The sequence below is a fragment of the Ursus maritimus genome, unplaced genomic scaffold, assembly GCF_017311325.1.
Source record: "Ursus maritimus isolate PB19 unplaced genomic scaffold, ASM1731132v1 scaffold_30, whole genome shotgun sequence".
NCBI classification, from domain to species: domain Eukaryota; kingdom Metazoa; phylum Chordata; class Mammalia; order Carnivora; family Ursidae; genus Ursus; species Ursus maritimus.
This window is the reverse complement of record NW_024425564.1, coordinates 26,835,932-26,852,250: the sequence shown is the minus strand read 5'-3', so window position 1 is coordinate 26,852,250 and position 16,319 is coordinate 26,835,932. Positions and strand designations below refer to the sequence as shown.

Here is a 16,319-nt window from a genome sequence, read left to right as displayed (position 1 = left end):
TGTAGGTGCCCTGGAAGGACCATGTATCTTAGGACTATTTATTAAACATCCATGTTCCGAACACTTTTCTGTACGTGTGTCCCATTTCACAATGTAATACAAGAATTACTACAGAAAAAGAAAGTGGAACCAGGGAGTGGCCTCACTAAATCCATGTCATTTCTGATTCCTAGCCCTTCAGAACTATCTCTTACACCCCCAAAACACCAGTGGAGGTAAAGCACAACTTCCAAGTTCATCAGTCACTTCTATCCCCAGCACAATTAACACACCAGAGGTGCGCTAGAAAGATCTAGAAAGATCTAGACCCGTATCACCTCAGGTAAGAAGGACCGTCAACAGCAGCCCTGGGCCTGCTTGATCTCCTTCTCTCCACAAGGAAGAAACAAAGGACTCCTCTCCTGGTTAACACCTATCTGTCATGCTCTTCCTAGTGCCATCCACGGTTTCACAGAATTTACATTGAATACCAAATACTGTTTAGAGTGACCACAGCCCAGCTGAGGGGCCAGGGGTTTCTGCTTTTCTGGGAGTCCTGCTTTCTGTTCCCTCTTGCTCGAGAAAACGTTACCACAGGTGGCTAGGGGCAGAAGAGCCTCGGGACGCCGGGTACTAGATAGCAATGACAGGGGTTCAAGTCCCCACTTAGCCGTTCAGTATCGGTATGACCTTGTGAACACTCCGCAAAGTGTAGGAACAGATCAGACTCAAGATTGCTCATCCAGGATAAATTTGGGACAATGGTTCCCATTCTTTACAGAAGAGAAAGAACAGATGTGAGCCTTCTGAAGCCTGGTTGGTAATCAGTAAGCGGTATTACTGTTATTAAAAAAACAATGACACGGGGCACCTGGGTGGCTCAGTCGGTTGGGCATCTGCCTTCGGCTCAGGGACGTGATCCCAGGGTCCTGGGATCGAGCCCCACGTTGGGCTCCCTGCTCAACGGGGAGTCTACTTCTCCCTCTGTGTCTCCCCCTCCTCGTGCTCACTCTCTCTTTCACTCTCAAATAAATAAAATCTTTTTTAAAAAATGACACTGCAGCACTATTACGGAAGACGAAATGAAGTTTTTGGTCTCCCATCCAACTTCTCACACTGTACAGCTGGCTGCTCTTGCGACAACTCTCGATCCTTTCTTCTCGTATGATTGGAAAGCACAAAAATACATATCTTAAAAACGCTTGTGAATCCTTAACAGAAGATTTAACTCCACTAACAGAAACAATTCCTGTGCCCCAACCTCCTTACAATGATGAAACACAAGGAGAAATAAAATTCAAAATTCACAAAAACGGAGAACAGGGAAATTATCTAGTGGCCAATCTACCATTGTCACATTAATTGAGACCAGGGGAGACACATATAATCACAACGTAGACTTTCCAAAAGCCCACATTTAACCCGAGAGCTTCTAATCCCTTCTGTAAACCCGCCTTTCCCGCCAATAGCAAATGGAACTTTTAGACTAGTGAAGGTGTTCGTAATTAGGAAAATACGCAAAAGGCAGGCCAAGTCAAGAATAAAGGTCCGAGGCCAAACAATACTCCAGCTGATCTGCAAATAACAGCGAACAACTTGGACTCCTCTTCACATGGGGGATTTCAACTGTTACAGGAGAATTTTCTACTGGCAAGTTAGGAGAGGGGGACAGATGACCCGAACGGGTTAAACTCAAACACAGCTACACTATTTTCATTAATCAAATAAAAACTCTTTAGTAAGGAGTGACACAGACCTTTGGTCCAAGGTGTCCCATGGGGATGCCTGGGGGGCTCAGTCAGTTAAGTGTCTGCCTTCGGCTCAGGTCATGATCTCAGGGTCCTGGGATCGAGTCCTGCATCGGACTCCTTGCTCAGTGGGGAGCCTGCTTCTCCCTCTGCCTGTCACTCCCCCTGCTTGTGCACTCTCTCGCTCTCTCTGACAAATAAATAAATAAAATCTTTGAAAAAAACAAAAAACCAAAAGCGTCCCATGATATTCTTACACCACATCTGATGACATTTAGCAGAGATCAAAAGCCCACACCCTGTGATGCTGATCTGGACTCTAGTTTTTACGGAGAGCCAGTCTGCAGACCCTGCATTGCCACTGCCTGTTCTTTTCAGAATGATCTCAACTCATCTCAGTAAGAAGGCACCAACACAGCTCCCCTGACACGCCGAACAGCCCTCTCTTTGCTTTCCCCGTCTAGACGGTGCTCCGTCATACCTACCATAATGGTGTGCTCTGGAAATCTGGCACGCACCAGCTTCACGAACTCCACAAAATGTTCTGAATACCCGTTGGCCACATCCAGGCATATGAACTTGACCTGCGGCACCGCTTCCAAGATGTCACTCATCTTTTCCAGATCGCTCTTCCCACTGCCCGAACTCACGGCTACATGCTGTACCAAACAAAAGAAACCAAGAGGCACAAGACGTGAAGAGTAAGGAGTGTTCAAAGTCAGACCCTGCCTCCATCCATTCTCCTATCCTGGGGAGATGCTGTGACTGTCTGAGGTTTACCCGGACCAACTACGCACACGGTGGGTCTGCTCAAGAAAGACGCCACAGTGGAGGTAAACGAGATTCGTCCTTGGCCACAGGATCTTTCCAGTAAACAGATTTTTAATTACTCAGGAAACCTGCTCCTTGGCTTTTCCTTCATTTCCTCACGCTGTATGGAACTCTGAACCGTAGAGCTGCTGGTGCGAATTCTGCTCTTCTTGGAGAAGAGGAGAGGCAGGAAGAACGAGGGGTGGCCGGTCAGCACAGGCTTCCTCCCACCAATGCTGTGTTGTCACCCTGAGCAGCTGGCACGGGGAACAGGAGGGCGGGGAAGAGGTCTAAACTCCTCTGATAAAACTTCCTGTTTTCATTTTGACTCTCAATACAATACAACACGTAAATCGAAACTACTCAAAAACTGCAAGACTCAGGGTTCCTATGAAAAGGGCAAAATGGCCAAAAGGTGCAAGAACGAACAAGCCTAAGATGATCCTTCCCAAGGGCACCTGTCTGTCTTGACATGCAAAGCCACCACACCCTCCTCAGTGATACCCTCTCCCTAACCCACGGCACCGGCGGTCTCCAACCCACCCCTCTGCTCCTGGGAAAATCCGCATTTTGGGATAAGATTTGTTTTTAGTCATTGATGCCTTAGTGCAACTAAGTCATGGGATTGTGCCCGGGGTCAGCATCTCATCTTTTATAAGAATATTTATATTTTATGGGGCGCCTGGGTGGTGCAGTCGTTAAGCGTCTGCCTTAGGCTCAGGGCGTGATCCCGGCGTTCTGGGATCGAGCCCCACATCAGGCTCCTCCGTTAAGAGTCTGCTTCTTCCTCTCCCACTCCCCCTGCTTGTGTTCCCTCTCTCGCTGGCTGTCTCTCTCTGTCAAATAAATAAATAAAATCTTTAAAAAAAAAAAAAGAATATTTATATTTTACGACACTTCTCTAAGCCAAAAGCCACGGGGGGGGGGGGGCATGTCTGAATACCCTTTGTGATTCCCTCAACATCACAATGTATCCACAACACAGATACTGAGTGTAAACAGCCTGGTAACTTGATACATGTTTACTCCAGTTTTCTGTATTCAGATTAGTTTTCACTCCTCATGCTACCAGTCTGCCCAGTGCTGGCCCAATCCCACCCTTGCACTAGAGCTCTGCTACTTTTCCTGGTTTCCTTTTCGTTTCTGTTAAAGTTTGCCAAGTGGAACTCAAGATGGGCTCCTTTCTCTCAGTGTTACCGAGTTTTTTACATTTTCGCCTTTTTAATTAGCCTTTAATTTGGTCGGGGGCAGAGTAGTAAGTCAAATGATCATGCTTGGTAATGAAGGACAAGGTTCTTTTTTTTTTTTTTTTTTTTTTTTTTTTTTTTTTTTTTTTAGTGGGAGAGGAAGAAGCAGGCTCACAGCGGAAGAGCCTGATGTGGGACTCGATCCCGGATCGCCAGGATCACGCCCTGAGCCGAAGGCAGACGCTTTAACGACTGCGCCACCCAGGCGCCCCGAAGGACAAGGTTCTAATTAGCAACACATTGCCAAAGACTTCTATACAGGAGTCAAAGGTATGACCCACCCCCGCCAAAAAAAAAATCATCGCTCTCTAAACTTCTTCCAGGAAGGAAAGACGGGGAAGCAATTAATATTCATTCAGACACAATATGGAAAAAATGAAGGATGTGACACTGAGCCAGAATTACTGTATCTCCAAAACCACCTTCTCACTAATTAAAATCCACACAGCACACAGCCAAGGAAAAAAAGAAGCCAGTATAACCTCAAAAGCAGTATAAGGTGAAGTCATTTTCCAATCACAAATGATCTGATCACAGAGGCGAGTGTCTCCAACACAAAGAAACTTCTCTGCTGGCACTCGCTCAGAACCACCGAAATGTACCAGGTGGCAAGTCAGGTCTGTTACATAATAATAAGAGTTTTTGTTATTTTCAAACCGCCTTTTTTTTTTAATAATAGCTTAACTGAGATATAATTACATACCACACGATTCACCCATTTAGAGTGCACAATTCGATAGTTTTTGATCTATTCAGTGTTGTACAACTGCCATCACAATTTTAAAACACTTGTCACTCCCATATGCTTGGACCCTCACCTTCAAACGCCCACCCCCCAGCCTTAGGCAACCTCTCATCTATTTTGTCTCTGCAGGTTGGTCTATTTTTGACATTTCACAGAAACAGAAACATATTTTCGTGTCTGGCTTTTTCACTCAGCAAAATGTTTTCAAGGTTCATCCTCTGTGTTGTAGCATGAATCAGGACTTCATCACTTTCTACAGTTGAATACTATTCCACTGTATGGACATACCAGTTTCTGTGTATTCATTCATCAGCTCACGGACACTCAGATGGTTTCTACCTTTCCGCTCTTATGAATAATGCTGCTGCGAACATCTGTATACAAGTTTCTGTGTGGACACCTACTTTTCTGTCTGCAAGGTCTACACCTAGGCATGGAATTGCTGGGTCAAATGGTAACTCTGCTGTCTGACGCTCTGAGTAACAGCCAAACTGAGTGCCAAAGCAGCTGCACTATTTTCCATTCCCCCCAGTAACGCGGAAGGGTTCCAATTTCTTCATATCCACACCAACGCTCATTAGCATCTGTCTTTCTGATTACAGCCTTCCTAGTGGGCACACTCTTCATTCAACTCCAAAGCAACTTGTTATAATTCGATGTTTTTCCTCCAGTCGGAGGACTGTTCAGACCGGATGCACCCCTCGCAGGAAACACTGGTCATCCACAGGCTCTCACGACATACTACATAATTTTTCAAGGTTAAAAAACATATTCCTGTTAGAGAGATCCTAATATTTTCAAAATCGGATCCAGGACAGGTTTTCTTGGCACGTCCCCGGCAACGATGAAGGGCAGGGCCCACTACTGCCTTTCCACGGGTCTCCCTAGGGACCCTGCAGCTCTGTCTGGTGCCAATTTGAATCCTTTCGACCACCCTGAAGTGTTTCTCACCCCGCCACCTGCAAGAAATGTAACTTCTTACCGGGGTGCAGTCATACCTGCAGACATTCTGGGTGGTGAGCCGCGAAGAGCTTCCAGTCGTCCAAGGTGTAGTGTTTATGAATGGCTGTAAACATGGAGTGCTAGGGGACAAAACAGTAGTTAGGACAGGAAGTCAAACAAGCCCACTCTCCTCCCTGCATGGGCCGGGGGGACCCGACGACACAAAAGACTGGGGCGTTCCTGCCAGTTCACGCTTCACTTGCTTTAAATATGCTGAGAGCCAAGAACGGACGAAGGTGTCACCGGTCAAATCACACAACCGTGTTTTCCATTCTAATCTGATCAGACAACACTACGTTCAGGACTCGGGAGGCTCTGCCGGGAGGCCAGGGAGGGAAGGGGGAGAGTTCTCAGGGCCGGAGCAGCAGGTGCCCTGCCCCGAAGAGCGCCCGAGGGCTAACTGCTGTTTGGCCAACCCAAGAGAACCTCGACTCTTACCTGAAAGTTCTGCTTCATGATCACCGTCTGCACATGTCTTGCTACAAGCTAACCCCAACAGACAGCTGGGATTCTTGAGGGAGGGAATTCGACAAATCGTAATCCCACATCTATGACTGCCAGCCCCACCCAACGACCACACCTGGCACAAACATGTCGTGTATCATTTGATCCCACTGACTTCTCCGAGCAACTTCGTACGGTCATACTAGCTTTGCGGACGGAAATGGAGCTTCAGCAATTTAACAACGCCTTGGCCAAAAAGGGGCAAAGGCCAGACTCAAACTCAAATCTGACTATAGAGCTCAGATTCCTTCCTCTCGCCTAAGTTCTCTGGGTCTGTGTCCCCATCTACACTTTCCCGTTCTAAAATTCCACGCCTGGGGCGCCTGGGTGGCACAGCGGTTAAGCGTCTGCCTTCGGCACAGGGCGTGATCCCGGCGTTATGGGATCGAGCCCCACATCAGGCTCCTCTGCTGGGAGCCTGCTTCTTCCTCTCCCACTCCCCCTGCTTGTGTTCCCTCTCTCGCTGGCTGTCTCTATCTCTGTCGAATAAATAAATAAATAAATAAATCTTTAAAAAAAATAAAATAAAATTCCACGCCTTTATGAACTCGCACTAACTCAGTGGATCCCGAAAACAGAAAATTCCTAGTACACACACACACCCCCCACGGTTTCAGGGTACACTATTTTGCTGTGTTTTCAAAGTTCACGGTTTCAAATGATGGGGGTTCTTCCTGTGAAAACGGGCAGGATGCAGCAAGTTCCCCATTTTTCAGGGACTCCTAACTTGATATGGGAATTAATCTGGACTACTTACTTGCTCCCTGATTCCACCCACTTTCACACTGATCCATAATTCATTAGAAGCAATGGCTGAGCACAGAGCAGAGCACGGAAAAGACGAGGAGAAAAAAATACAAATTTCTTTAGCAATTAATTTATTAGCCTCCGGGCCGAAGCTCGGTGGGGGCTGCGGGCTGACAGAGACTACAACCGATCGCGGAGTCCGACAGACCACCGTCTACTCCATTTTTTGAATTCATCATCGGTTTGAAAATCTTCCTTCTAATCACTGGCTAATCATGAATCCTAGCACCTCCCGAGGTTTGACTTGCTGCCCACAGCGAGAAGCTCTTTCAACTAATTGGATTTCTCTTTCCACTTGGCAGGCATTAGCGATGGAAAAAGACACACACACTCTGCGCACATCAGAAGCAAACATTTCCCGTCCAGGGTGAATAAGGTGCGCTGCACCTCACCTATAGCCACGTGGGACAAAGGTCCTGCCCACAAACGGCTTTTCCTTTATTTCTCCCAATGCCAGGAGACCAGCTGCTCCCTTTGTAGGAAATGAGACTGGGAAGTGGCCAGAAGGGACCCTGAGCTTCTACAGTTAGCTGTCAGTGTGAGTTGGGAGGCAAATCCCTTATTCTGGAGTCAGTCTGGGTTTGAATCTTGGCTCCGTCTCTCCTGGTCTGAATGCCCTGAGCCCAGGGACCTCTCCTCTCCCTCTCTGCCTCAGTTCTGTAAAAGGAACCCATGCGGGAGGGGCTGTGGCAACATTACACACATTCTACCTACTATTTGGCACCTAAGTGCTCAGGAAATGATAAATGTTACCGCACAGACTGCATACGGAGCAGCTGGGCCTTACTTTCAAAGGCAAGGTCGCTCTTCTCTAACACGACACCAGCCTAACTTCGTAATATCTCTAGCTTCTCAGACTATCATGAGCATTTCAGGGAAGACACGCATGCAGATCTAGACCGTGTCACTGAAGGCGAAGTCCACACCCCATTCATCTTCTGGTTGCCAAGGGAAGACAAGCGCCCCCCAGCATGCATAAGACTCCGAACTGAACAGTTTGGCCACAGTAAATGACCCAAAATGCCTCCATTCTCTCTCCTCTTCTTTGTGTCCAAACAGGTCCAGGATGGGCACCTGACAACCTGTCCCGGGTGAGCAGCAGAGGGAACAAAGCCCACCATCCTACCTGCGACATCACCACTGCCATCTCAAATGTCCCCACGGTGTCCATGTTGGCCACAATGATGGGAATCCCTGAGTAGGTCTGCTTCGAATTTCGAAATGTGAAGGTTCGCTCGAGATCCACCTATTCGCAGAAAGAAAAAGAAATGCTTTGCTCTTTAAGTGGTTTGTGAAGAATTTCTAGAGTTTGGAGCAAGGGAAGAACAAAAAGGAAATGCATGTCCCTTGGTCCCTTGGTCTCTTAGGGGCTGAGCCAGGTGTTCCACAGACAGGAGAGTTCCTCAAGAGAACAAGTGACATGGGGCGCCTGGGTGGCACAGCGGTTAAGCATCTGCCTTCGGCTCAGGGCGTGATCCCGGCGTTATGGGATCGAGCCCCACATCAGGCTCCTCCGCTATGAGCCTGCTTCTTCCTCTCCCACTCCCCCTGCTTGTGTTCCCTCTCTCGCTGGCTGTTCCTATCTCTATCAAATAAATAAATAAAATCTTTAAAAAAAAAAAAAAAGAGAACAAGTGACAGGCTGTCATCCAGGGACAAAGCTGAACCGGCCTCTTTACGATCCTCAAGCGCGAGTACAAGGCCCTGGACGTTCTGCCATCAAACCAAACCTCGGAACCGGAAGTTTTTCTCCTTCAGGAGCCCCTCCCCACACACAGCCACCTTTTGTCCCCAGCCTGATCCATCCGGGCCCTAAACACCCATCTTCCCTACTTCCAAGCGCAGGAGGGACCATTCCCCTTCTAGAAAAATTCTCTCCACTCTTTCCTGCCGAGCATGGTTGTTCCTTTCATTCTTCCTGTCAGAGAGAACCGGACACTCCAAATTCACCCCGCAGTGAGCTGCAAACCATTAATCCCTTAACCCATCAACCTTCTCAGCTGCTTTGTGATTCTGAGCATCTTTCAGAGAGCTGAGAGGAAGTACTTGCAGCCATCTGTCTACGCTTATCAACACTTGCTCCTTTGACATGCAAATGTTGGAGGGAGGGCCCTCCCCTTCTACCTTAACTCCGACTTCAGGGCATTGGTGACTAAGCCAGCTATCAGGAATCCAGAAGGAGAGCTAAACCAAGATGGTGGGCTCAGCAAAAGACACATGCTAGGGCCAGACACTCACCAAGAGCTAGCAGAGTCAGAACCACTTCTTTGACCCACGCAGATCCGAGGCTTGCATGCTCATGGATCCATTCTTCACCCTTTTCCTGCCCCCTCTTGCCAGAGGAAGGCCACCCTTCCCTCTCCCCACCCACCCCCGTCAGGCTCCATTGCACAGGTTGGTTTCTGCCAACGGAAGACTGAGTAGGAAACTGAAGGATAGTGCGGGAAAGGGAGGAAGGGCCTGTATGTAGTCAGAACCCCTCTGCCTTGGCCTGCATGGTCTTGGTTCCAGCTTTTGCAGAGTGATCCCAGTACTTGGGCTCCAGTAACATCACCTCCTCCCTTTTGGAAGTGGTTTTCCACTGTTGCCAATCTCTGGGCTGCCCCAATATCTCATCAGGCATGTCAGCGGAGCTCGGATATCTTGCATTATATTCCCTGTTTTACACATTCAGCACTGTCTGTTTCCTTGGCCGGACCTTGACAGCCACAAGACCATCCCTGAAGTGGGTGCTCCCCAGGGAGAACCAGCGGGAGACACACAGGCGCGCATCTTCAGCTTCTGAGATAATCTCCACCTACATTAATGGTGGCTTCATGAGTACATCAGCAATAATCATTTCCAACCAGTGTTCACCTACCCTTCCCCGTCCTTTTTCATTTGAGACACCTTTCACTTCGCAATCATGTGTCAAAAAACACCAAGGGACCCCTTGAGCCATTTAGCCTTTCCATGCAACTCCCCCATTCTCTACACAACTCTACGTCCAGAAGGCTTCCTGGGTGAATGACGTCATAAATATGTCTGCTCTGGCCTTACACAGCGAAGATGAGAGGAAATGAGAGGCAGTCAGTGCACGAACAGAAGGGGCAGCTCCTCCCCTTCTCTACTTCCTTCATTATGATTCTTGGCTCTACTTCAGCGGAGCAAGTTCGATTTCCATTCTGAAAGCTACCTGAAGGAGTCTATTAGTTGCCACTTTCTGTGCTGCTAAGGGCACTCTAATGTTCTGGCTTTGTGGGCTTAAAATAATCAGAATTCTCAGGTCTCCAATGACTCATACTCCTCCCCAGATGCCTGGGGAGGGCTGCTACACTCTGCACCCCGCTGAGCTCACAATGGGTTTTTCTTGGCACCCCAAAACCCTACCAGCAGTATCGAAAAAACAGAGCTCTTCATGGAAAAAGGTCAGCCTTGACAGTGAATTCCTGCCCTTATTTCTAGTCTCCATGTGGTAGATTCCACACAATCCTTAATTCTAAGAAGGAGAAATAAAATTATCTTCCTCAAGTAAGAATAAACTATTGGCACTACATAAAAATAAAAAGCTTTGGGTGGCTCAGTCGGTTAAGCATCTGCCTTCAGCTCGGGTCATGATCCCAGGGTCCTGGGATCGAGCCCCATGTCTGGCTCCCTGCTCAGAGGGAAGTCTGCTTCTTCCTCTCCCACTGCCCCTCTTCCTGCTTGTGCTCTGTCTCTCTCTCTCTCTAATAAATAAATAAAATCTTTAAAAAATTTTTTTTAAATTAAAAGCTTCTGCACAAAGGAAACAATCAACAAAACTACAAGGCAACCGATGGAATGGGAGAAGACGTTTGCAAATGACGTATCCGATAAAGGGTTAGTATCCAAAATATATAAAGAACTTATACAACTCAACACCCCAAAAAGGAATAATCCAATTAAAAATGGGCAGAGCACCTGAATAGACATTTTCCCAAAGAAGACATCAGATGGCCAACAGACACATGAAAAGATGCTCAACATCGCTCATCACCAGGGAAAAGCAAATCAAAACTACAATGAGCTATCACCCCACACCTGTCAGAATGGCTAAAATCAAAAAGACGAGAAACAACAGGTGCTGGTGAGGATGTGGAGAAGGAGGAACCCCTTGCACTGTTGGTGGGAATGCAAACTGGGGCAGCTGGTGTGGAAAACAGTAAGGAGGCGCCTCAAAAACTTAAAAATAGAACTACCCTGTGATCCAGCAATTGCACTACTGGGTATTTAATCCAAAAAAATACAAAAACACTAATCCAAGGGGACACATGCACCCCTATGTTTACAGCAAAATTTGTCACAAGAGATAAATTATGGAAACAGCGCAAGTGTCCAGCAAATAATAAATGGATAAAGAAGATGTGGTGTATACATATGATGGAATATTACTCAGCCATAAAAAAGAAGGAAATCTTGCCATTTGCAATGACATGGATGGAGCTAGAGAGTATGATGCTAAGTGAAATAAATCAGAGAAAGACAAACACCATATGATTTCACTCATATGTGGCATTTAAGAAACAAAACAAATGAACAAAGGAAAAAGAGAGAGAGAGGCAAGTCAAGAAACAAACCCTGAACTCTAGAGAACACACCCAGGGTTCCCGGAAGCAGGGTGTGGGGGGATGGGGGAAACAGGTGATGGGGAGTAAGAAGGGCACTTGCTGTGAGGAGCACTGGGTGGCGGATGGAATTGCTGAATTACTATACTGTACACCTGAAACTAATACTACACTGTATGTTCGCTATGTCGGAATTAAAATTTTAAAAAAGAAAAATACATTAAAAAAATGTTAAATTACCTTCCCCAATCTTATTCACACAGACAAAAAGACACATGTACACACACCCCCAAAATACACCACTTGTTCACCGAGAGAGATATTTTAAATATCCCAGCCTCCCAGAAACAAAACTTGGCATTTAATCTGCCACAGCTGGTCAAGACACCAACTACAGCACCTCCAAGTTGCCACTCTGCTAAGCCTGATTTGCAAGGGAACATAAAGTCGTAAACTACCCCTCCCCCACCTCAAAAATACATGTTTTTGCTGCCCTTTAAACGCACCTTCATTGAAGTCAATCCTATAGCCCAGCACTTGGGGGGCCAAAAATACAAATGGGGACCCACCTACCCCATTTCTAAAGACCTCGATGTTCTGATGGAGCTAACAGCCTTCCCCAGAAGCATAAGCCTACTACATCATGTTCGATCCTCCCACCTTGACAAACACGATTTCATTCATCACCTGGAAACTACCAGAACGTGGTGTTATGGGGAGCCAGCCCCTGGCCTCCGGTCCACGCCTTCTCCTCGTCCCACCCAAATTCTGATGTGCACACACAGACACCCCAGTCTGCTCACTAAGCCCCCCCCCACACACACACACAGCTGCTGCGGGGCCATTCTCTGAGGTTGGAGGTGAGCACGGCAGCAGCATGGCAGGTCCTTGGGAAAACACACTTTGGAAAGGAGCCCTTGCCAGCCTTGGAACTAGCCTGAAGCCATTTGGGCAAGGAAATCCAGGATCCTGAGTACCTGGAACATGGCCTAGAGGAGAAGCCTGGCCCTCTGGCCCTGTCCAGTGAGGAGGGGGTACAGGGAGCAGAAGGGCGGTGTGGGGTGGAGGTCCCTTTTGCCTAGATCTATAGATGATACTGATTGAAGCAATTCTCTTATTAAATAAATTATTATGCGTCTCACCTGTAAATGTAAGTCTACAGGGACAATCCCTCTTATCTTTACAGTCCTAGTGGCTCAAAAGTGTGGAAGAAGTTCATGTCTGACCAAGGGGTGAGAATGATATTGTATTTTCAGGGCAAGGCTTGCTGGGCCCCAGCCCAGCTTTCCGAATGTTCTGTCCCCTGCAGGCTTCATCACCGGTTGGCAGGATCTGGAGATGCCGGTGCAGCTGTGCGTTACTGGAGAGCCCCAGGGTTCCACAAATGGAAAAGACTCCCGCAGCCGGCCCACAGCATCTGTGTGCACATCAGAATCGTTGTAGGACAATTTCCAAAATACGCATGCTCATGGTGCTCCAAACTTAGTGAAAACCTTTGTGTTGAAGACAAGATGTGCATTTTGGAGTGTCTCCCTAGGTGATTCGCGAAGAACAATTCTACTCAAACCCTCTGATTTTACAGAGCAAAATTTACAGAGGCTGGTACGGTTTGCAATGTGTCTTCCAAAAAGATGCCGAAATGCCAAGCAACGGTACCTGTGAATTGTAATAGGGTCTTCGCTGGTGATCAAGGTAAGACGAGGTCAGGAGGGTAGGGTCCATCCCAGTATGACTGGTGTTCTCAAAATGGGAAAATGGGGACAGAGACACACAGAAAGGGAGAACGTGGTGTACAGATGAAGACAGAGAGGGGAACGATACCTTACAAAGGCAGGAACACCCAAGACCACGTAAACAAGCAGAAGTTAGGAGAGAGAAATGTAACATTCTCTTTCATAGCACTCAGGAGGATCCAGCCCGTGCACACTTTGATCTGGAGCTCCCAGCCTCCTGGACTGTGAGACAATAAATTTCTATTGTGTAAGCCGCATAGTTTGTGGGACTTGGTTACAGCGGCCCCATGAAACTTACACAGAGCCAAGATACTAAAATAGCGCGGAGGTTGGACTAAAAGGCAGGTCCACTTGTTCCCAGCCCTATATTCTCTCCACTGACATGCTCTGATCCTCTGTGGGCCAACCTGCTGTGGACCCCGGAGGCTTAGTCCAACTTCCCTGGACTCAGTCCACCTCTCCCTGGACCGCTGGTAAAAAAAAAAAAAAAAAAAAAAAAAAAAAAAAAAAAATCACTAGTGAGTTTTAACAAGACTAAATTCTCACTGTGTCTAGTCTTCTCTGTCTTAAGTGGCCAATTTTCTGTTGCAAATGTCTTCATTGTCTGACTTCCAAAGTTATGGCTGTGTTAATAAGTTTTTTTTTTTTAAGTCTTACCCTAGGTTAAGGGTTCCGGTGGGACACCAGAGCCAGGAATGGGTTCTGAGGAAGAACGGATCAGGGAGTAGGAATGACTCGACCTCCCTCGTGTGTCAGATAAACACGAAGTTCTTGTTTCAGTCAACAAACATGCGACTTCTTTTGAAAGGATTACCCAAATTCCCTATGCGGCCCTGTGGAACTTTATTCTTATGTACCAGGGACTTGTATGGACAGTTGAGAGATGACCTCCTGTCTGGCACAATCACAGTCAGGCCACCTGGGCCACCTCCAGGGGCTACACCCTTTGCCCCGAGGGGGGCTGACTTTTGCCCCCAGGGCTGACCTTAAATTCATTTTATCTGAGGCTTGCAGAAACACCCCTACAGGAGTACTAGAACATCTAAGCGGGAAACCACTCTGCCTTTCTCTCCACTTCCTGCTCGTTGCCTCATGATCCATGAGCAGACCTAGCTCTCAGCAAAACTGTTGCAGTGATAAATCTTGTCAACAGTCAAAACTCCCCTCCCAGCCAGATATGCTCTGACAGGCTGTTTTCTCTCTCCTGGCTCCACTCAGCTCTGCTCTCTGGTTAGGCTCAAAGGCTGTCTGTTTACCATTTTTTACCATTTAGTTTCCAATTTGCATGCAGGTATTACCCCTGTCAGGGGATGTGCATTCTAGACTTATATCTGATCGCACAATGAAAAGTTCGGATCATCTCCCTATAAGAAATTTCAGGCAGCCACAACAAACTGAGAAAACCCTGAGAAGGGATTAGAAGCCTACTTAGATCTAGGGGGAACCAGATCCCTCCAACATCACCAAAGCAGGCAGGTTATGGGACGCAAACAGCCAGGCACCTACAACCGTTAGGGGAACCAATTGGAAAGACAATTCCAGTTAACTCTGGTTTCCATGCACAGGGCTGGCAAGCACCCACAAAAACGGAAATATGAAAACATTTCTCAAGGGCACAGAGTTCTCACTGCAATGTGTACATGGAGATTGCAAGGTGCCCCTGGAAGCCAGGACATTAATAGTTTCAATCAGACCAAAGTATGAAACCAAATGATGCATGACATCATACGAGTCTCTAGAAAAGAATAATTCATTCTATTGCATAAATTCTAAATGTTTTACCTTCTCAGGATGCTTCCCGGCTCTGAAAATACATATGATATATCCTCGTTTTAAACATGACATTTTTTCTTAAAATTAAGTTTTTCTCTCCTAAGTGAATTTTGAACAAATACTGAAAGAATATGGAGGCCACCACCACATGATTCGTCTGCCCTGAATCCCCCCACATCTTGTCTTCTTCTAGCCTTAGCTACAGCCCACCTGCCACCCAAACTATTTCTTTTTCTTTCAAGAGTCTGCCCCGCTCTGGTAGCACTTTTAAGGACGTGATGAAGGACAGGAAGAGGGCAGTCCAATCTCGAGTGCTAAGGGATAACCATTCCTGGCCTCTTGCAGTCCTGTCCAGTCCCATCCTGTCTGGGTCTAGCTGCCACCCCTCCTGCTTGAGAAGGTGACTTGGTCTGGTCACCGGCTAAAAGAGGACGCTTCCTTAATTCAAACCAGCCGTTGGCTGGCACCACCAGGCACTGCAGTCAGGTCTGGGCACCGGCGGGCAGCCGAGTTCCTTGCAAGGGGATTTATTTATGATCTTGAGGAGCAGAGTGTTTGGAAAAGCTTGCTGGCTCAGCTTCCTCCTGTTTACTCCTGGGGCCCCAGCCTCCAGATGGAGTCATTTCCTCACCTCCTTCTCCAGCTCTTAAAAGACCAGGCAAAGCCATGGTCACCAGCACACACCCCCTCCGGGGGACTCTGCTTTCCTGAGCAACTAGTTTATCCTTCAGACTTTCACCTTCCTCACGCCCAGCAGGGGCATAACGCTCCCTCTCCCCTGGGGCTATTGCCCGTCCAGCGTCCACCTGTTCCTCAGGCTTTGATCTCATCAACACACAACCAGCAAAACTGCCCAGGGTGTCCCTATTTGCCTCCCACCCCTCACGCCTGGGCCTCAGCGCTTTCTGCTTCCCTAGAACCGGGCTGGACTGTAGCTGTCCAGTAAGCGGGGTGCCACCAGGCATGAGTCCCCAGCCTCACTCCCAGCAAGGTCACTGAAACGTGGAAAGTAAACCCTGAACTTCTGCCGCCCTGGAGTTTGCCTGTTTTTTTAGACATTAAAAAAAAAAAAAATCCCATTGCTGAAGCAGCAAGGGACAGTCCTCCGCACTGAGACCCAGCGCCGAAATCACAAAGCTCTCCAGTTGTGTGTCCTCTCCCTTTACACCTGGGCTCCACGGGGTCAATGGCTCCCTCTGTGCACCCCTCCAACCACCCCCATTCTTTCTAAATCAGTTGGCCACTTGATCTTTGTTCCTCTGTGGTCTAGTCTACTGTGTCCTTCCCCCCCTGCCCACCCGACCGGACGGACTTAGAATTTTACACCGGAGCTGGGTCCCTTAAAGACACCTCAAGTCCTGGCAGGCAACCAGCTGGCTACCCCCTTTCTCGGCGGGGGGGGGGGA

At 47.7% G+C, this 16,319-nt stretch overlaps 1 protein-coding gene across 2 annotated transcripts in view; it reads right to left on the bottom strand.

The window, feature by feature from the left end:
* Positions 1 to 16,319, bottom strand: part of GMPR (guanosine monophosphate reductase) — a 42,661-nt gene that overhangs the window by 25,994 nt on the left and 348 nt on the right. For both annotated transcript variants that reach the window (XM_040645076.1, XM_040645077.1), the window contains exons 2-4: positions 7,969 to 8,088; positions 5,528 to 5,611; positions 2,213 to 2,386 (exon numbers count right to left, since the gene is read on the bottom strand). In XM_040645076.1, the coding sequence (XP_040501010.1) occupies positions 2,213 to 2,386; positions 5,528 to 5,611; positions 7,969 to 8,088 (378 nt within the window). The remainder of the gene's footprint in view (positions 1 to 2,212; positions 2,387 to 5,527; positions 5,612 to 7,968; positions 8,089 to 16,319) is intronic.